Raw genomic sequence first — 22,281 nt, 5'->3', positions numbered from 1 at the left:
AATTTTTTTGCTCCTAGTATATAATGACCAGACTAGAAATCAGTTACTTTAACCACCCTGATCACATGAATTAATTCTGATTGCAAAAGAAATAGTAAGCACTGTAGCATTCTACTATAGTTACTTTGCATCACAGTTAGGAATCTGTATAAATGATCAATATGCCTGTGTTAAAAATGAAATGCTAAAGTTCTTAAGTACAGCAGAAAACAGTCCCTTTCATATGTCTGGTTTTGTGCTGATGGAAAATTATCTGCTAGCTGTTAATAATACTGCTCTTCTTTTATGTACATAGAATATGAAATTACTAAAAAAGGTTTTGTATTCTGTGCATGTCAGATAATGGAAGCTAGGCTGATGAAGAACATATTTCACCATGATTCTTAGGAGGCATGGAAACAGTATTTTGTTGTCTTCTTATTAACAGATTCTAGTACAGACAGTGCCATTAAAATCTTGACATTTGTTGTTCTTGGTAGTAAGATTTCTAGCAATAATTTCAGTTTTCCCCATCCTGAGCAGAGGGGAATACTACAAATGCCATACAGAAGGTTAAATAAGTCTGCTTGTAAATATTAAGATATTACTGAGTCCATGGTTACTTGAAAAAAAGTATGCATTTTTACTAGACTCTCAAATGTGTTCTTGTGCAGTCTAAATGCACGTGTTCCATTTCTACAGATATAGTTGGAGATTTACTCTTTAATGCCTCTCTCTGCCCACAACATTTTAATAAGAATACCTTGTTATTCCAAGAATATAGCATAACAGAAATATACCAGATGTGGTAACATTATTTTGGTAAATATAGAGAGGCTCTACTTTGACTATGCAGTCTGTAGAGACACAATAATTCTGCACCCCTTCCAGCAGTGTGGTAGTTATGTTAAAAACCATTTCTTCACGTGTATGTTTGCTTGCCTCTTAACGTACAGGCACTGAATAGCAAATAATATTTTATATGTTATCAGAAAAACTTTTTTTTTTTTAGCTCAATGAATAGGAGTTTTTATGTGTACAAAAATAGACCTTCAAATTAACATACTAAAACGGGTATTCTTGGGTCTTGTTGGTGTTGTTAAGTAGAACTGTGCGATAGATCCATGATTCAATCTACTAAATTGGAAATACAAGTTTTTTCATATCTTCTATTGTGAAAGTGGCACAACAGCATGCAACAAATTGTTAAATATTGGGCGGGGGTTCTCTTTGAAATTATAATATCTTGAGTAAAACATCTTGATGCTTTTCTTGTGCAGAAAGTTCCAATTTCTTTTTAAAAACTGTAGATGTCTGGGAGTTCAGGGTAAGCTATTTTCCAAAGAATATCAGCTATAACTTTTACAAAGGGTTGGGTTTTTTTTTAATGGTAGTATATACTTACTGTCCCCTAGATGTGTGAACCAGCAGTGTGATTAATGTAGAGGTAGCTGGGCATATACAATTTAGAGCTAGCATAGCATATTTGAATTCCTCTTCACACACAACATGATCTGTAGAAAAAAAGAAGATATAAATTGTTTTACAAAAATACTTTCCATTGAACAGAATTACCACTTCCTTTCCTTGTCTAGGGAAACAGTGAAGATGGGGACGATCAAAATTTGCCTCCAGATCTTCATCTTCCACTTGAACCTGGAGAGCAGCGGTGTATGATTTGCCTTATCTGTGCTATCTCTCAGATTGCATGAGTAGAGTTAATTTTGCATCCAGTTCATACTTTGTGTCCTGCAGCTACACATGGAGAGGATGCAATGGCTCTGTGAATCCCAATTCCACTATCTTGCTGCACTAGTTCTATGAGTAAGCCACGTAGCATATGTAGGATACTGCAATGCAGGAGTGCTGATCAATTAGATAGGCTGTACTGGCTTGCAGACCGGTTATTTGGCAGTGGATCTGGGATTTTGCACTGCACTTCAGCGTGTCATGGAGATTTGACTAATCTCTCCCCCAGCAACTGCTAGAGGCTGCTGCCTCCTTGCAGTCTAGGCAAGGAGGGTGGTGTTTTTTTCTTTTCCAGTTTTTTACAACTTTGCATTCTTTTTACCCCAGTCCTTGTCTGGTTTTTGTAATCACAAAATTGTGCTTTGTTTTCGAGAGTCCTTACGAGAAAGTATGTCTGCACATTACTACTTGCTGTGATGGCACAGTACCTTTTGTTTTTTTCTATCTTTTAATGGAATTTAGGGGAGGGGAAGTGAGACAAGAAGGTGACAGAGGCATTGTATCTAGTCCTCTATATTGGTCTATATATATCTAGTCCTCTTATACTTAAAACTGCCAAATCTTATGCACATGCTTTCAGTATTTTATCAATTATTATTCAACCTGGATGGCTAGTGCTTAAATTCAGATCACAGTTAAATGCTCTGTAGTGCTGGTGACGGCATGAAAAGGAAATAGAAATTACTCTTTAATGTCATTCACGTATACCTGTGACAGTATTAAAATAAATATAAGAAGGGATAAGCACAAAACTTACAACTTAATGAAACTTCTTGTCAGTGTGGAATCTTAAAGTCATAAAGGTTTTCTAAGGTCATGAAGGCATTTATTGCATGCTAAGTAAATTTTTTTTCTTCTGAATTTAATGTTTGATTCAGTCTACGTTACTTTCAATGGGAGCAGGATTTGCTTCTGATGAGAAAGAATAATACAAGTAGTACAGCTGATGATCAAAACATAAGCCATAGGAAAATTGCTGACTAAAAGGAAGCAAGTAATCTCCCCACCTAGATCTGAGCTGCCTACATACCTCTACTTCTAGTTGCACTAATATATCATTGAAATCATTAGAACCACCTTACCTCTCTAACTAAGCTACTTTCTAGACGGAATTTATAGTATAGCTATAAGCATGACACTTACTGAAAACAAAAGTGAGGGCATACTTTGTATGCCTTCTCTTTTCCTCTTTTTGAAATTTCTAGAGGCTTTTCAGTAACAGAATCATTGACTACTGAAAGGAGGGATTCATTCTCTCGTTTTCTGAAGATCAATGTGTATTTAAATGTGATAGGGAAGGAATAAATTTAGTTATATAAAGACACTGTCAAACATAGAACAAAATGAGGTTTTTCCTGCCCTAAATATATTTCAGTTATAGCAATTAAATATTTCCTGCAGAAAATATTTCAGACAGAAATGTATTCTTTTAGTTGACCACGTGCCATTAACAAATCTATTTAAATTTTAAGCCAGAGATTTTGAGAGAATAAAGCATAGTCTACTGCTTGGATGGAATAGCTGCATGCCATTACCATTAGTCAGATGGCAAAGGTTTATGAAAGTGTGTCTTGACTTCCTGATATTGAAGGAATGAGAATTCTCCATATTTTTGAATTTGTATAGGATGTTTGCCAAATAACCTCCCCTTAATTTTTTGTTTAGAATCTTATAGCTAATACTTTTGAAAATAGGAGCAAGAAAAAATATAGAGGAAAATTATTTCATCATCTGTTATTTCAGATCTTGTACTTGAACCAAATTGTAGATACTGACTTAAATATATATAAATGAAAGTGAATAAATCATGGATGGCACAATGCAAATGAAAAGTATATCTTGGACTTAAATCCTCCATATATGTTCTATACTCTCTAATGTATATGGTGGACTTTTATGTAAAATACAGTGTTAACAGAGAATATAACACACAGCAAACAGACTGCTGTCCTACAATAGTCGTCTTAATCTCATACGTGTAAGAGATTCAGATTGTGTTGTCAAGTGTTTTTACATCAGGAGCCATGGAGCTGGGACTCATAGGACTATTTCCACTCCTATTGTAGACTTTGACCTTGTGTGAGCTATTTATGCCTTCATGACTTTTTATGTATCTGTAAAATGGGTAAATGAAAATAATACCCTACCTACTTCAGAAGTGTTTTGAAGCTTTTGAATTCTCAGAGGTACTTTGAGAACACCAGAAGAAAGATTCTTCAGTCATCTAATTACCATGATTAGAAATATTGTAGCCATTTGAAACATGAAGAGAGGTACTATGGGTTTCTCCTCTTGGCTGGAGTTAAGTTCTTGTATTAGACACAGATCAGGTCAAAAATAACTGGCTCATTTCTGCAATTATTTGACAGATTATGGCTTGCCTATAATGTTACTGTGTTTTATATTTATGTTCAGGACTCTTATTATGGAGCTGTGGTGAGGGTTATACAGAACTTTATCTGATGCTTTCTCTTCTAAAGCAAGGAGGGAGGAAGCTGGGTGATAGTTTCCTACTCCTCAGGTCTGGGACATCAGTCAGGTCCTGTGACAGCAGGTACTAGAATCAGCAAATTACTCATTTAGTGTAGCAGTGAAGCAGCAGAGGAAACTGCAGTTTATTTTGAATTGGATATTAAATATGTCAAATCAGTTTACCAAACAGAAGTATTTTGATTGTATTTATACTAAAGAAATATTCCTTTTAGAATGTCCAGAAGCTGTAGTTTCTGTTGAAAACATATTTTGACAGAAAATTTGTTCCTAAGTCTGTCTCAAATAGATGTAGTAATGCAGTGCAGTGAGTTATGACTTCTGTAGTGTTCTTGAAGATAAAACATACTCAAAATACTGATTTATGCCTGCAGCATCAGCCATGTGGTAAGAATTTCCTAGACCTGACAATTATTCTGAGAAACCTTACTTTTGTCAATTTGATAAGTTAACATGATTACTACAAGACCAGATAGAGAAAAATGCCCATCCATTATCTCTAGGTTATTTTTATCTTAATTGGATAGATTAATCATCCACTGAAAAATCCATTTCAGTAAATCTGGACTATGCTCCTTTCGAATAAACTACTCAAGGTTTAACGTCAGACTTCACCAAACTGTGCTAATTTATTGGTGCATTTTGAATAAATAGAGAATGTCAAAATGTATCCCCAGTTCCTGAAATTGTGATTATACATAATTTCTGAATATCCAAGGGTGAAGGTCATTAATTTATTTTCTAGCAAATATGTAAAAGTTGTAAGTTCAACTCAGAAAATATGCAATTTACTCCAGTCTCTGAATTGCATAAATATATTGCTCTGCTGTGGACAATCTTCACTTTATTTCATGTTTGTGCTGAAACGCAAGGCCAGATGCATGCATTAAGGGTACATAGCCTTTTGCAGCCCTGTGTGTTTGGAGGAAAAGCAGGAAGATTAAGAAAACCGTATGTAACTGCCAGTGAAGGGAAATGCACTATTACTGAGAGAAAAATGGGGCATGTCAAGGCATTTGTATATTGGAAATTACTAAAGAGTTATCTCAAAGCATTTCAGCTTAAGACATAAGACTCTTAACAATGGCGATACAGTGTTTCCTTGACCATCTGATAACTGTCATGTTAGAGTGACTGTATATTTATAGAGTGTTCACACCTTGAACTTGCAAAGGAATTTGCTGGGACAAACACTTATGCCCTGTGCTTTTCAGATTCCACTGGAGAATCATATTCAAGCACAGAGAAATATTTCCACTCTATTAATATAAGTCTAAGTTACCGTTTTAAACAAAGTAGTTAAACTCCACTGTAAAAAAATAACAGAGAAAACGCAGGATGCAAGGGTGCATGTCTGGCATCAGGTGAAAAGACAGGAAACCTGCCTTTCTGACAGGCCATATTACCCTGTGCAAAGTGTCTTCATTCTCCTGCTCTGATGACAAAAATAAGTTCTCGTACTCTCATTAAAGAGAGGAAGAATGTAAAAGTCTTGTCTACCAGATGGGAATAAATTACAACTATTACTTGTCCTATATAGTGTTTCTGAAGCCTAAGGCAGAAAGTCAGCAGGATGCTATTCAACGGGAAAATGCAGACAGGGTCTAAATTTCAGACTGTCTCATGCAATCTAGGACGACTGGTCAGCCTAATATAAGCTGCTGAGAAACTGGGCTTCTAGTGTTTTATAACTTTTCAATGTAGTTAAAAGTTAAACTTTTCTTAGGAGAACTTTCCGGAACTCTTTGGTTGTATTTTTTCTAAATGAAAAAACTTTCTTTTTGACAGTTATAGCCTCTAAACTTGCGTGTAAAGAAAAAAAAATTGAAGAAATCCTATTACTGAATATTTCAGGTTCATAAAAATGCACAATATTGTTTTGGGAAACCTCCAGAAGGAGTCATTTTTGAAAGGAATATCAAATTTAAAAGAAGCTTTTGCATTAAGGCAGTAATAAAGCAGTTCTGAATCATAATAGGAAAAGCACTTAGAAAAATGTTCCGTATGGTCATGACAAATTTTATTCATAAGCACTCTGGACAGAGCTACAGTCTGCAGCCCCCACTGGGTACATATTTCAGAATGAAGAAGAGTTGGATGAGATTAATAACCAAAGTAGACTCCTCTCAGGAAAATGTATGCAAACAAATGTTGTTCTCATGACTCTCAGTGGTCTAACCATTTGCAGTAGGTAAGCATCCAGAGGTGATGTTTATACCATGTTTGTAAACTTGCCGAATTTAAAACTGCCTTAAAAATTTCCTTTATACGTGCTTTATATGAGTAAGATTAAGTTAATCTTGAAGGAAGGCTTGTAATTCTCTGCTTTTACTGTTGTGCGGGGAGAGTGTATGGAAATGGATGCAGCGACCCTATGATCCATGTGAAATTCTTTTGGGATGTAAGGTCCTATATAAATATTTAGACTTACAATACAGTACTACTATAATTAATATTAGAGGGGGCTAATGAGACAAAGAATATATAAGGTCTCCTCAAGCCCTTGAAAAACTACAGAACATAAATGAAGGCAGTAAGATACCAGATAGGTTAAGCTCATTGAAGGAAATATTACAAAAAGAGGTTGTTGTTGTTTGCTTTTTTTTAAAAAAAAAGGTCCAAATTCTCAATCTGAGACTTAGATATAAAAAATTACCTCTGTTTTGCAAGTCTAGTTATACATAAGCTCCTACAGAGACAAGCCATTAAGAATAATGAAACTCTCTTAAAAATACTATTAGGAACAACAAATTAACACAGTTACTGATAAAGAAAGTGACCATGGCTAGGGAAAAGAGATTATGTTTGTGCTGTGTGGTTTTAAGGGGAAAATGAAAAAGCACCATCATTCTTGTCACAGCATGAGCCTTATTCCCTGCTGTGCCATCTCATAGTTTGAGATTACACTTTTATAACTTCAGAACTGCTATTGATGCTTTTTTCCTTCTTTCCAACCTAGTGGTAAATTCAGTAGCTTTTAAAATTACAGCTTTAACTGTTGCTCTTGAATTGTTCTGCACTGGAATTTACTTCTTCATCACGTTATGGGATGATGGAGAAGACTAATATTTTTCCACAGAGTTTTTTTGAATTTTTCATGAATCAGCAATCTTTTCTTCCCTAGAATATCCTTCAAGAAAACTGAATTTTCAAAATTACAGTTGAAAAGGAAAGCTTTGCTTCTACTTCATAGAGATATTTTTCCAAAGACAGGCAAAATGAGTTCATTATAAAATATTTGCGTGTTTTTGCACATGAGCATATGTATGTCTGTATGTACATATATAAACACACACACGCATACATATATAGACAGAGAGAGAAAGAGAGACCTACCTACATAGTGCAGAGAAACAGTTTGTCAAATTAAAGCTGGTAGCTCTTCTTATAAGAGAGGATTTGTTTGGATTTCTTAACATCGTTTCGCATTTTTTGCCATAGTTTCTAAGACACGCATTTTACTGGGTATAGAATTAAATTATGTGTCTCCTTCCAAAATATTTGAAAGTAATTAAAATAATGTTTCTCATACCACTTAGGAAAAAAACCAGTCCAATGGGAAGATTTTTTTTTTTCAATTGATGTTGGTTAAAATTTGGCCTTTTCTGAGCAGATCTCATATACCCCTTAGTAACAGTATGTTTTAGTAGACAGAAATGATTTAAAGACATGGATATATCAAGCTGGAAACCTACCTGGATCTATAATTAAGGAGTAACAATGTGTTATATATCAAATAATTCTACTCTATGTATTATGTAACGTAAGAAAGTAACAATCCTTAAAAGTGCTTATAAATAGGACTTTAATGTAAAACATGACGTTGTACTATTGCTAGGATATTTACAGCCAATGTTATTTTGCAATACTGCACTCTTAATCTGCTTCTAACCAGTAAATATGTCTAGGGAATCTCCCTTTGCTTGTGTGTTTATGAAACAAACCGCCAAATACTAACAAGTGTTTCAAATGGCTGAAATCTTACACTTACCTGCAAACTTGATGTGGAATTTATTCTCAGGTTTCAGTATTTGGACATATAAAGGACAATTTGGAGCAAAGTCTTTAACTGCCCATGCTCTTAAAATGGTTTGATGATCCTAAAATAAAGAGTATGAGGTGATGACAATCAAATACAAATAACCATGTTACATTAGAAAAAGAACCTCTTGTCAGACTGACTCCATTGAAGAAAACTCATTTTAAAACTATATAACACCAGCTGGTGTGGATGTTTACGTACACATTATATAAGTAGTATTACATATTATGTATATTACATATATTTAAATACATATAAGGATAAACAGACAATCCAGTAATTCTGCAGACACAGACAAGGCTGGGGTACTCTGTGTTCACCAGCAAGGTCTCTCAGGACTCTGCTTTTGAGACAGACTTCAAGCAGGAGGAGAATCGCCAGCAATGGATGATTTTAGACAGGGATTACTCCAGAGAACTCAACCCATACAAACCCACAGGATGAGATGGGTGCAGAGAGAGCAGGCCAATCGCCTTGTAGGTTGCTTTCTTATGTTTGAAAGGTTGTGGAGACTGGGGGAGGTCTCCAACAATGGCAGAAAAATTAATAGTTTCACCCATCTTCAAACAAAAGGATGATCTGGGGAGCTATACCTCTGGGCACATGAACGCTGTGTCTCAAGACAGTATTCTCATTTCCATGTTCAGGCATTACAATCTGGATGAGTGGAAAACTATATGAGTAAAATGCTGGTTAGATGATTGGAGTCTTAGGGCAGTGGTAAATGGCATGTACCCTACCCAGAGACCTGGGGCAAGTGGAGCGTCACAGGGATCTGCACTGGAACCTGTTCTGTTAAACATCTTTATCCATGACTTGGAGGAGTAGTGAAAGAGTGCACACTCATCAGGTTTGCAGACGATACCAAACTGGAGGGAACAGTCAAAACACTTGAGGGCAGGACTGCCATTCAGTTGGACCAAGACAAGATGGAGGAATGGGCTGACAAGAACCTCGTGAAATTCAGCAAGAGCACTGGGACTGAGTAACCACCTGCATTGGCAGAGGCTGGGGGCTGACTGGCTAGGCAGCAGCTCTGCTGGAAAAGACCTGGGAGTCCTGGCAGAGAGTGAGCTGAGCATGGGCTGGCAGTGTGCCCTGGCAGCAGAGGAGGCTGACAGCATCCTGGACTGTTTTAACAGGAGCACAGCGAATAGTTAGAGGGCAGTGATTATCCCCCTCTACTCAGCACAAGTTAGATTGAATCTAGATGCTGCATTCAGTTTGCAGGCCCTCAATAGAGCAAAGGCATGTATAAGCTGGACTGAGTTCAGCAGAGGGCCACCAAGATGGTCAGGGGCAGAAGCAGAGGCCCTGTGAGGAGAGGCTGAGGGAATGGAGCTTGTTCAGCCTGCAGAAGAGACGGCTTCAGGGGGACCTAACAGCAACCCCCAGTGTCTACGGGATGGCTATTGAGCAGATGGAGCCAGGGTCTGCAGAGTAACGCATGGTTGGAAGACAAGAGACAGTGGATGTAAGTTGAAAAGGAAGATTCAGGTTGAATATAAGGAGAAACCTTTTCCCCATGAAGACAGTCAGGCAGTGGAACAGGTTGTGCAGAAAGGCTATGCTGTGTCCACCCTTTGATACTTTCACTCCAACCTAGATAAAACCCTGAGCAACGTGGTCTGTGTTCATAACTGACTCCAGTCAGACTAGAGATCTCCTGAGCTTCCTTTCAACCTCCGTTATCCTATGATCCTAATATAATAAAATCTATTTGTTGGAATGCAGAATAGAGGGTTTGTTTCCAGAAATCTTCTACTAATAACGTATTTTGTCCCTCTCCTATCTTTCTGCAAGTGTTGTGGATCATATAATTTGGAAGAGGTAGCATTTGGATGTGGAAGAACTGTGTGAAAACTTAGATGGTAGTGATAAGTCACGTCTAATTCATCAAGAATGATGTATTAGATATGTCCTTCCAAAGAGACTCAGAATTTAAATAACATTAAATGAGGACATGAGGAAGTAAGAGTTTTAAATTGTGGATAATTCTAAAAAATATCAGCTCAATTAAAAACAGATCTACATTTCTGTGCAACTAAAACATTTGCATAACTGACGTCAGAATTTAGCCAGCTACTGACCAAAGGCTTCCAAGAGATTTCCCAGTCTATTAGTTTTTGTACTTGTACCGCGTGTCAAGAGTGAGTTAACTGCAGGATGAATACTGCTATCCCATAAAGATAAAGTATGTGATAATACATTCATATATTGAATTTCATGAAATACAGCTAATTTCAGTGTATCAGCCATCAGTTTTTATTTATTTCAGAACTAAAAAGGAATATTTGAGAGCTGCATGTAGGCAGAAGTTAACAGAGACAACTACTGCAACTTCACAGCTGGACAAAGCCTCTGTAAACAGAGTCCTGTCTAAAATGCCTGTAAGGATACTCACCTGAGAGCGGGACAGAGTGAGCAATCTGATGTAGAGAGGTACTTAACAATTCCAAGAATGGATGACAGGTTGTGACATGAAGACTCCAGTGGACATAGGAATAATGCAAAATATGTATTAAATTTCAAGTATTGTTGGAATACTTGGGTTGAAATGCCTTGCCTACTCATGAAATTGGTGGTATTAAAAGATAAAATATAAAGAATGATTCATTGTTTGCAGCATCAGCAATAAGATAAGCTTTCAGACTTATGAACACAGGGGAAAATCTCTGCCTTGAACAGAGTGTAATTGACATTTTCAAACTATAATATTTTAATGTCAATTGAGATGTTAGCAAGTACTCTTTCTTCTAGAAATACTAGAATGGAGTCATAAGAGGAAGACCTTTTGAGGATGGTAAAATACATTATTTCACGTTTTTCTTATTAACAGTTTCATAGATGTAGGATTGTTGTGCCTATTTAGGAGATTTCAGAACTTGGATGTACCCTGCTATAAGCTTTCTTTGTATGTAGTCACTTTTTCTTCACTTTTTCTATAGCATATGATGACTTATCTTCCTTAGGGGTTTTTTTTTTTGGATTTGGGGGGTTTTTTGGATTTAGTGTGGGGTGGGGTTTTTTTGTATTTAGGGTTCTTTTTTTTTATTTGGGTTTTTTTTTTTTGTATTTAAGGGGGTTTTGTGTATTTAGGGTTTTTTTTTTTTGTATTTAGATGTTTTCTTGAATTTAAGGGTTTTTTGCTGTTTTGTCTTAAGGGAATGAAATGCCAACACACCTTAGAAGTAGCAAATGGCTGGGTAATGGGATAGATGGCAGTCATACAAGTATACTATAGGATGATTAAGTGGCTTGGGAGGAGATTTGGGACAGATTTGAAAAACCTATGTTGTTGAAGATGTTACCTAATCTTTTCATGCAAAACGTGTCAGGGAAACGTGTTCAGAGTCACTTGCAGTGATGGTGTGGCTTCACTGCACAGGGTTTGACATTACCAGTTTCCTCCCTTCCTTTCCATAGCAATCATTCATAGACCACATTGGCTTGCAAAAGTAGTGAGAAAAGGCCATTTCCTGTATGCCACATGCATAGAAATAGAGCTTATATTCAATGAAATTTAGGTGAATTATTTTTTTCATTCTTGAGTATTACATATATAAGCTAAGATTAAATTTACTGTGATAAACCAAAACTGTACCAGTAAATACAATTTTGGTTGTACATTTCAGACTAAGTTTACTCTTCCTTTTTAGTTCTCAATGTTGTTTTCTTTGTTTTTTTTTTTTTTTTAATTATTTTGTCTAAAAAGCCTGGTTTTGTCAGAAGGTGTAAGAATTGTTAGAAATAAGAATGAAGAATGCTTATCAAAGTGATTCAAATGACACCATTTTATTAAAAAAAACGAACAAACCTAGACCCATAGAAGTGAGTGTTGTAAAACTAAAAGCGTGAATCTCAACATAAAATATTTTTAGGTAATTGTATAGGAAAGGGAAAGACTCCTTAAAATTAAAATCTCTTGATGATTATTTGGCACATTTGCAATTTTAACACTGCAAAATATGTATTGCTTTCCATTTGCTAACACTTTTTTTGAAGAAGCAAATATGTAATATATATAAAATGGATACTTAAATGCCCTATATAGCTTCATAAGATCAACTCAGTGTGTATGTACTGTTAATATAATAACCTTGAATTATTGTTTCATTTTCTCTCTTTTCATTTGGTATATACATGTGTTTGTGTACAAAAGCTGGTTATTTGGGTTTCCATGTTTTTTTCACTCAGTTACTCTCCCCAGTTCCACTCTGGAGAAGCACTCCAGGGGAGAGAAATGAAAATACAGATAGGCGCTTTAAGTGATTTCTTAGATTCAGTCTCTTCATATAGTACTGGTGGCTCTCTGTTTTACGTATGTAGCAATTTCTATACTATATTGCAGTGACTTTAAGAAATGTTCACATTTCTCCCCCATACAAAGGAGGTATATATGTACATACTACAAACAGAGATAACTGAAACAAAATTATGCTTCTATTCACATTAAGTTCATGTATCAAAAGCTGTAAGTTTTAAAGTGGGTGTAACAAAAACTTAAATCATCAGAACTGAAAGCAGGGCTTGATTTAAGATATATATTTTAAAATATTTCTATTAATTTAATTTTTTCTTGCCACGGATGACTTGATAAATTAGTTATATCTTCCCATGCAATGCATCCATCTTGTGATGTTATTAAGGCAGCGTAACTTAGATTACCGATATAGTAGTGTCACAGAATTTGATTAACGGAAGGGGAAAAAAAAAGGTGCACGCTTGAACTCAACCACCTCTGAATTTTCAGAAAGCATCAGAACAAAGCTGTCAGCAGTAGAAGTGGTCTTTCATATATTTATATAGCCTATTAATGAGTTATCTATAGGATAAATCAAAAAAGACTTCTGGGTTAAAAGAGCAGATGTACTGTTTTCAGGCACCTTAGTTTTGTGGAGCAATTTGATGTAGGCAGCCCACTGAAGTCACTGGCTAACTTCATGGTGTGGCACAGACTACTGTTCTATACCCACCAATCAAAGAAAAAAAAAATTGTCATCCAGACTTAAGTACAACTTGAACTCTTCAAGAGTTGCATCCTCCAGAAGTGAAACAGATGTCTGTCCTGCTTGCTATAGCAGATAAGCAGCTTACATCTTGGTCTGAGATGTCAAAATAGCATTTGATAGAACAAAATTTGGCACAGCTTTGTCTTGCCAGAGAAGAGAAAGTTTCTGGTAGGAGACTTTGGAAAGCTGACAAATTCTTGGTCTGACTGCTGAAGTTCCTACTCCTCCAAGCGAAAAAGGAAGCAACTGAAAATTTTTGTGAAGTAACTGCATGTCACCTGTTATTGTACTTTTCTTCTGAGCTATAGTTGTGATCCATGGATTAGAAGCAACACCGACTTTGGCACTAAAACTTATTAACTAACGAAATAGCAAGCAATGAACAGCCAGAGGTATCCATGACAAATGAGTAGATCCTCTACTGAAGACTGTAGCTGGGGAGATAAAAACACTCACGGACTTCGAAAAAGCACAGGAGTAACAACAGCTGTTCTGGTCGGGAACCTCCTCAATGCATCTGTTAACTTTTATTTTGACAGCTGTCAGATGTAGGGGAGGATCCAAGGCACTCCTAACAGTTTGTGAGCTTCTCAAGAACAGGAGGGGGAAAAAATCAGTTGTAATTATAAAGATTGATACTGGGATGACAACTGAACTTCCTTCAGCCCAGTGACAAACTGTAACAAATGTACTACATTACTGAAGTTCTTAGTAGTGATAGAGCTGGAACAGCATAGGAGATTAAATCCATTTCAATTCAGAGCTCTAGGGGGCAGTAAAATAAAACAAAATAAAAAAACCCAAAACAGCTGTCCTATTTTCTACTTGTAGTATAAATAATTGCATTCCCTGTGAAAAGGAAATCTGAGCAACAATAACAGAGAGAGATGACACCTTGTTTAAAAATTTCAGATGACATTGACCCTCAGAGTATCACTGCTACAGTTGAGATACTGCGCCATTATGACTAGCCAGCCAGTCACCCTGGGCATTACCCTTCACTCTGGGCATTCTGTCCCAGAGGAAGGTAACAGGATTGTGCCTCTGGTAAGATTTGCCTGTTTGTGTGCTCCAGATACAATGATACATGAGATTTGATAATAGCCTGTACTGGAAGCTGAAATGTGCCACGTACCATTTTGGTATTTCCTGGGGCACACTGTCCCTGAGGGCAGAAAGGCTGCCTGGAGAGAGTTGTAGCTGGCCACAACTCTGAAACCGAAACCAGATAGTGCTGGCCAGAATGAATGGAAGCTCCATGAGCTCCACGTAGAGTCCGCTGTCTGCCCTGTAGGAGACTTCAGCAGAGTTGAAAATTGCCCTTTCTTTGTATAAATTCTGGAGAGGTTATGAGCAGAGACGAACAGCTTATCTCTAAGGGAATCCTTTGTTGGTGCAGGTGTCCTTAAAGCTGCATAAACCTACCAAGTGCAATGTAAATCACATGCTCTGCTTGTATGGGATTTCTCATTTCTAACCATTTCACAACTGTCAAGTTTATTTTGTGAAATGAGATGTTGTAGCTGATTTATTCTGAACTTCATGGCTAATTTAGGCAAGGCAGTTTGGCTTTTTGATATTTTTAAGTCTCACAGAAGTTATTGGTATTTTCCCAGGTATTTGCAAGAACTGTTGCTTGTTCTTATCCTTAAATACCCTAGCACCTCTGTCACTTCCAAACAGTACATTCTGAGTGCTTGCCTTACTTGACTACTCCAGGATTACTTGCTGCCAATTCAGTGGCTTTCGCTAGTGTGTTTTCAGGAGTCTATTGCTGATTAATCAAATTAAAAGCTCTTAGTTCAGTAAGTTTGAATATTATAGTAGGAGCACAGATTTATTTCTTAGGGAGTTCAGTGGCTTTCTGCAAGTGATGGGTCCAGCACAGGGTCTTTAGCTTTGAATAAAGTATTTTTTACAGCATGTTGATAGTCTACAAAAAACTAAGTCATTTTTGATAAAATTTGCTTCTGGGGGCTCATTTGCCTAGCAAGGAAACAATCCTTTCTTCTTTCTAGCTACAGCTTATGTTGCTTTTTTTGTTCTTCCTTCTCTGATAAGCCGTATGTGTAGGTATGGAAACAACTAAGTTTTGATGGCAGATGAAGTAATTGTAGCAAGTGATAGAGAATATATTAAGAAATACTACATACATAATGCGAAGCCCTCATTTCCCATGTTTTACTGTATCTGTTTTTAACATTTAGAAAAACAATTGCTATTTCTTATAATGTAGCAGCAAAACAGTATTTTTTAGTTGAGATAGCTTAAAACATAATTACCGAATTATAAACACTAGTTTGATCTTGTTAGGCAATTTGTAAGCATCTTAATTTAACTTTGTGAATATTCGGACTTATTCTGATCTTGCTTTGGAGTTCAAGATCGAACTGAATAGAGGCAAGTGTGCAATAATTTAGCATGCAGCTAGTGGTGAAGAATTTAAAGTTGTGTTCATAAATCCTTCTTCAGTGGACTTTTTTCCTGGATATTTGTGATCAGTAGGTAATTTCATTGGTTTGAAGAGTTCTAGTTCATATTAAAATAGTTTTATTCTTTTATGACAGATATGCTGAGTAGTGACTTGTATTAGCAGTCTTCCTTTGTGGACAGTAACCTATCTGACTGCAAATAACTAGTAGCATGGGCAAAACTATAGTAACTTATTTAAAGAATCTTATCATTTTTCACATTTAAAATTAGCCAATGTGAAAAATGGTCAAATACTCTCAGACGTATTGATTATTTGGTACTAGTCACAAATTAATTTATAAGGTTGAATTCAATACTTCAGTAGTTCTGAATGGAAATACCAGTCAGTTGATAGATACCTCTTTTCTGATTTAATAAATATAACTCTTTGAATTGGATATCTAGAGCAAACACTCTGGTATTAGTCCAAGTAATTTCAATAAAACTCCTTTGACAGAGTACTACCTTTTGGAGTGATTAGTGACCAAGTATCTATATACCTATAAGGTACCATGGTAGTGCTTATATGGTATTCTGCCATTGTTCCATAAAAAAGGAGAGAACTCATAAAAATTTACTTTATTCAGCATGAAAATTGTTTTTTTAAAGTACTGTATTCTTACAGTACTTTTTAATTTTTTTTTTTAAGTCCTATAACAATGTATAAATTCTTAGATTTAAAAAAAAAAGTTCAATGTATAACTAAAATGTGCTGTAAAATCCTAACTTCTTTGGTAGGTAGGTCGGTCTGTAATTTATTTTCTAAAAAAGCAGAAGTAGATATGTTATGTGAAATGAGCTATTAGATCATGTTTCATAAATTTTTGAAATCCTGGCCTTAGAGAATCCAATAGAAACTTTTCATTATCTTAACTGAGACAAGTAGTTCATCCCACATGCAAAATCTCTGTCTAAATCAGCTAATTTTAATCTTGTATTCGCAGAAGAAGTCTCAGTCCCTGAGAGAGAATAAGGGCAGTAACAGTATAAACAGCATGCGCATTCATTCTTAGTTATTTCTTCAAAACTTACAGCTGCTGTCCGGTCCACCTCACAGCGGCTACTCAGAATAAAACAAGCTTCAGCATCATCCATTCTAGAAGAGGGGAGACAAGCCTGTTACATACCAACAAAATACTTATGTGTTTCACAGTTTATAGACTTGTGAGCTTCGAGAAACAGAATACAGAGAAAGTTTAATCTATCTGCTCTCATGCATTATCCAAACACCAGCAGCAGTCACTTTGTGCACTAACTCACAGTGTACTAGTACTTCTTGACTAGGTTCTGGGAAACTTTCTTTCCCTGGTGCCAGTAGAAGCTGTGCCAAAGTAATAAAAGCAGGGTGGCCTCAAAAACACTTAATTTGCAAAATAAATATTTATCTGCCGTGAGTATAAAAGTGAATAAATAGCACCAGTCTGCATAGTGTGTAAGGGTATGATATGTTATGATAACAAGTTATTATTGATAAGAATGAATGACAGGGGGCAGATAATTTAGTATAGACTTGCCTAGTGATAGAAGAAAGATGGGTAGATGTAGTAGAATAATGCATTAGGGATAAAAAACAAACATTTCTGTGTATATATGCATTAAATGAATTAACTATTTTCAGTTCATGGTCTCTTTGAGAACTTTTAATGCCTAATTGTTTTCTAGTGGGTACAACTGGTCATGTAATAGAGAGTAGTGGTGGAAGTGCAGAGAAAAACTGTCTAATTGAAGGTTTCATGAAAGTTTGCTTTTCCTCTCTTGCCTCAAATCTTGATATCCTTCTCCAGTGAATACTACTTCACTTACTGGTACACGGAAGTAAAGAAATAGGGACTTGCTTGACCTCCTTGGGAATACAGGACTTCCTGGGCAAAGAGAAACAGGATGATCAGAATGGGTTTCATGGGAAGGGGAAAAGTGAGACAGAAGCTGGGGAAAATGAACAGGCAATTCACTGCTCATTACGGCAACTCCATTCTGGGGTCTGGAATGGGATCTGACATTCCTAAATCTTTGGTCTCGCTACTGCTAGAAAATGGAATTGGTGGTTGTTAGCAATTGTTTAGGCCATTGGGCCATTAGGCTGAGAGCCCATTCTTCTAGGTACTGTACAAACGCAAAATAAAAAAGTCCTTGCCATATGAGCTCTAAGCGACGTGACAAAGGACAACAAAAGTATATGCAAACATGGGAAACAGGAAGAAACAGTGTGACAATACCTGAGTATAAAAACTATCATGGTAGAAAGTGGTCTCACTAGATATCAGAGCAGAGAACCGATGGAGAATACTGGGATTACTTTACAGATGTTTCTGAGAAACTCATCCTAGATTGAAAGGACAGCACAGGTGAAATCACAATGGGTCTTGAATGTTAATCTGTTGTATGTGTGAAAGAGCATAGCATTATACACTTATCAGAAGGTTACCTCTCAGTAAGAACTGGGAGAGTTGCAGGCTAAGTGAGAATAAGGGGTCACTCCTTGATGCAATAAAGAAGGGTAAGCCAGGGAAGGACTGCAATGAGGCAAAGTGATGTACTACGTAAATAATATTTCCAGAGTGTTCCAAAACATGTTCAGGAAGTTGAGATTATATATGTCAAGAACATAAATATAGTTTTAAGTGGGGCAAAAATGAGAGCTTGTGTGAGAAAACACTTGCAAGATGCAGGTTCAGTCTACGTAGGATGAACCACAGTAGGATACTGGTTTTATTTTGGTAGCAAAAATTAAGATCAATTTACAACTGTCTGCAACTAAACTAAAGTTGATGAATAGATATCCATAATGAGATGTCAGATAACTTGGCCAACCTTTTAGTTTTTGACTATAGAAATAGAGATTAAATTTGTGTGTTTTGTGTGAGATCATTCAGAGAAAGTATAAAGAAAAGAGAGGGATAAAGTCGGGTCATTGTAGATTTCCCATAGGCAGCTAGCAGCAGGAAAACAGGGGAAGCGTCAAAAGATAAAAGTACTTGAAATGGAAAAATCATTGTAACAAAGGCAAATTAATATATCCAAAATAGCAATGTCAAATGCATCTGATGTGGAGAAGAAGTTAGGACAGGAGGCCACTTCTGAGGAAGAAATCATGAGAGCTGTATCAGTAGTTTCAGCTAAGCATGGGAGCAGAATTGGAAAGATAAGGTCTTTAACAAAGTTATAGGAAAGAAAATTCAGTGAAATTAGATGAGATTTTGATGAGAGCTGATAAGGTAACTGGGATTGACAGTATATATAGATGATTTCATAAGGAAATGAAACCTCATGTGAACATATTCACCTTTCCCCAATGTTTTTTGTAGCTTCTTGAATCACTTCAGCCACAGATGACAAGGATAATAACCTGAGATTAACATCTATGAATGTCACGAATTTAGACAACAGAAACACTAATAGTATCTATGTTAAAAGCGTTTATTAAACCCAGAGTATCCTTATGAGAGAAGTGTTATTAATGTCCTAACAACTGAAAAAGCTTTGTCAATAACACCATTTTTATGTGCCAGAAAACTGAATCAGAGACAAAAATCCCCAATAGTTCCACTGCTTGAGGATGGCAGAAATTGAAGGGACTTTATATATATATATATGTAGAAGAGAAATTTGTGAAAGGAAAAAGTATAACGTAAAGAAAAAGAGTGGACATCAAGAGGATTAAGATTTGTGATGGTTCACTAAAGAAAGTGGAAGGAGAGAGAAAAAATATTTGAGGTCATGACAGAACATGGGAGAAAGCTGTAGGGAAAAAAATCAAGCACGGTAGTGTTGTTCACTTTCTAGTCCTAGTCTACATGGAGAATGAGAGCTGTTTTAATCAGTTACTGTGTTGTTTCAAATGCTGAAGTAGCTATAAAGTTTCCAGTCATGCTGATGAACAATATACATATCAGCGTGATACCTCATGACAGAATTCGTTCTGTTTTTTTTTTGTTAAAGCTGGGCACGTGAACACTGTTCAGAGAACACCAAAAATTTGCCAAGTCAAGCTCTCAAAGGTAGGAAGGAAGAATAAGTATCACTTTTGTAAAGTCAAATTGTTTACTAGGGCATATAAAGAAAAAATACAGTCTTTAGCTAACTGACTATTTACTACTTTTGCAGTCAGCCAACTTTTGGTATTCCTTTACTTTTTGGTGTGACCTTAAACGTGTTATTTTGACATTGCATTTCACATATAATATATGTAAAAATTTTGATAATGAGACACTTCTTGATTATTTTGTTGTTGTTGGTAACCATTACTTTATTTATTATAAGAAGTTTACCATGTGCCTTGTTATCGTCTCAGTACATTTTCTCATTAAAAAGAAATACAGCAAACGTCTTGGGTACTGGGTTATATTTCATATTAAATGTTCCATTAAATTCCCACTATGCTTCTTCCCTCAGGAGAGGTTGAAAATTATTCTATGACAGGTATGTTCAATTACATGTTCTGCAGGAAAAAGCACAGTTCCACAGTTGACTACCTCCAGGTTGTTATAAGTGAAATTGAAGATTATCTTTAGGGAACACCCTAATTTTTCTTCTCCTAATGTGTAGAACAAATGCCAGCTAAATCCCCACATGAATTCCTTCTTGAAATCAGCAAGAAAGCTAAAAAAGGAACCTCTCTGTCAAAGAAAATTCCTAATCCTGAAGAAAGCTTTATTGTATCATCAAATTTTAAACCAATATAGAAGTAGTTGTTTGTTCAGTGGCAGAAATCTGAGAAGATGACACTGCTCACTAGACTTCTCACAGATTAGATTCTTGGAAATAGCTCCCCTGAGGTAAAGAAGGCTGAATGACACAAATACTCAGACAGGTATTGGCTTAATTTTAGATATCTATATTAGTTGCTGAATAAGTTCTTATAAAGAGCAATGCAGATAAGTTAAATCAGTTATTTGCTAAGAATCACCTTTCTGTCTCTTTAGAGAGTTTAAAGAGATGATCCTCCTACATGAATTCCACTGTGAATTCCTTCACACCTTCAAATGATTGAGCAATGGTGGGGGGGGGGGGGGGGTGTTGAGGAACTGTGTTTGATGTATTTTGATTAATGTCATTCACTATTAACTGTCAGAGAGGATTTTTAGAAGTGGTGGAAGTACGTGGTAAGGGAAGGCCCTGAAAGAAGAGTATGTGGAGGTATAGTAGAGTTATTGCTTATACTATCAGGCTGAACTTAGGAAGAAAACAAAACTGTGCAATGGGTTCAAAGGGTGGTAATTATTTTTGTTTACTTTTTTCCCCCTTCAGTTGGTCAGGAGAACTATCACCACATTTACCATCTTTGCTCAAGGAACAGAAAAAAATATCTGGCAGTTTTGGAATTTTCTGTGATGCTTTTTCAGAAGAAATCACAGGCACTCTGTTTCAATACCTTTAAAAACTGAGACAGAAAAGACAGTGAAGAAAAATTTGGTCAAATGAAAGAGCTTACAAATATTTGTTCCTTGAAAAAATTCAGATATTAAGAAAAACAAATTATATCAAAGAGCCTTGCTTTCTAAATACATATGCTTTCCTTCTAACACAGCTTTTGTTGTTTGTCAAACTTCTTTATCAAAGAGTATGAGTGAAACAAAAATAAAAAACAATATTGGTCAATATTTGCCTACTTAGCTCTCAATAGGTCTTGATCTTTTAGTGCTGAGCCTTGCAGATAGATAACTCTTTGGGACCACATTGGGATTTGTAACACCCTTCGGACCTGAGCATCCATCTCAGTAGGACACAAAATAACGACGTAATAGTCCTGTCAAAAACATACAGGGGAATAGTCATGTTATTTTTTTTTTATGTTACCATTTATCGTTGCTAGACAATGAGTCAACAAAGACTCAGGATGTCAAAAATGTCTCTGATAATTCTCAAATTTCATTGACAAAAGTTATTTGAAAACATGTGTCCAAAATATTGAATTTTTTAATAAAAATGGCTGGACAGTTGTCAACTGCTCACAAAAGACTCCAGGGTGGCAACTAAAGTCCCTTTAGAAACATTTTTGTTTCCATATGAGCATAATTTTTTTTAGAGACAATTTACATTTCTGTAGGAAAACGTAGGAAGTTTTCAACAATTGAAATGGAATTGTCTTCCCCCCAATTTTTTCCTCTACATTAATGGGCAGATACAAACTCTGTTTCCTGTGCTACAGACAGTCCTTGTTAGGAAAAGTAAGGTTGCTCTGAAGTATACATGTGTGTACATATGAAAAGGAGAGAGAAATGGAATGTGAGAGGAGAGACTGAGAGCTTAGGACAGGCTTGACATAGAAGTCTTCATTAGCATACACAGACTTTTGCAGAAAGCTTAGTGCATTGGATCCAGCGCATCATCTGTATCCTCCAGCTTCCCGTTTCAATCATGAAAGGAATGTATATAAGCTCTTTTAGGCTACATAGGTAGTATTAGGATTCTTCTTCTTTAGCTCTGGTGTATCACAGAGCCTGACTCATTCTTCAGGCTAGTTAACTAAATTTTGGATTTCAATTTGTGTTTGCATCTATAAAGAACTGGATTTCTTCGTGCATTTGCTTATGCCTC

At 36.1% G+C, this 22,281-nt stretch overlaps 1 protein-coding gene across 1 annotated transcript in view; it reads right to left on the bottom strand.

Annotated features, from left to right (window-relative positions):
• Positions 1 to 22,281, bottom strand: part of LOC142085214 (potassium channel subfamily T member 2-like) — an 89,909-nt gene that overhangs the window by 38,674 nt on the left and 28,954 nt on the right. Inside the window, 4 exon segments of the mRNA XM_075157003.1 lie at positions 1,385 to 1,493; positions 8,210 to 8,318; positions 16,777 to 16,840; positions 21,354 to 21,490. Coding sequence (XP_075013104.1) covers positions 1,385 to 1,493; positions 8,210 to 8,318; positions 16,777 to 16,840; positions 21,354 to 21,490 — 419 coding nt within the window.

This window comes from Calonectris borealis, chromosome 8, assembly GCF_964195595.1.
Source record: "Calonectris borealis chromosome 8, bCalBor7.hap1.2, whole genome shotgun sequence".
NCBI classification, from domain to species: Eukaryota; Metazoa; Chordata; class Aves; order Procellariiformes; family Procellariidae; genus Calonectris; species Calonectris borealis.
Note: the sequence above shows the minus strand (reverse complement) of the source record. Positions and strands in the feature narration are given on the sequence as shown.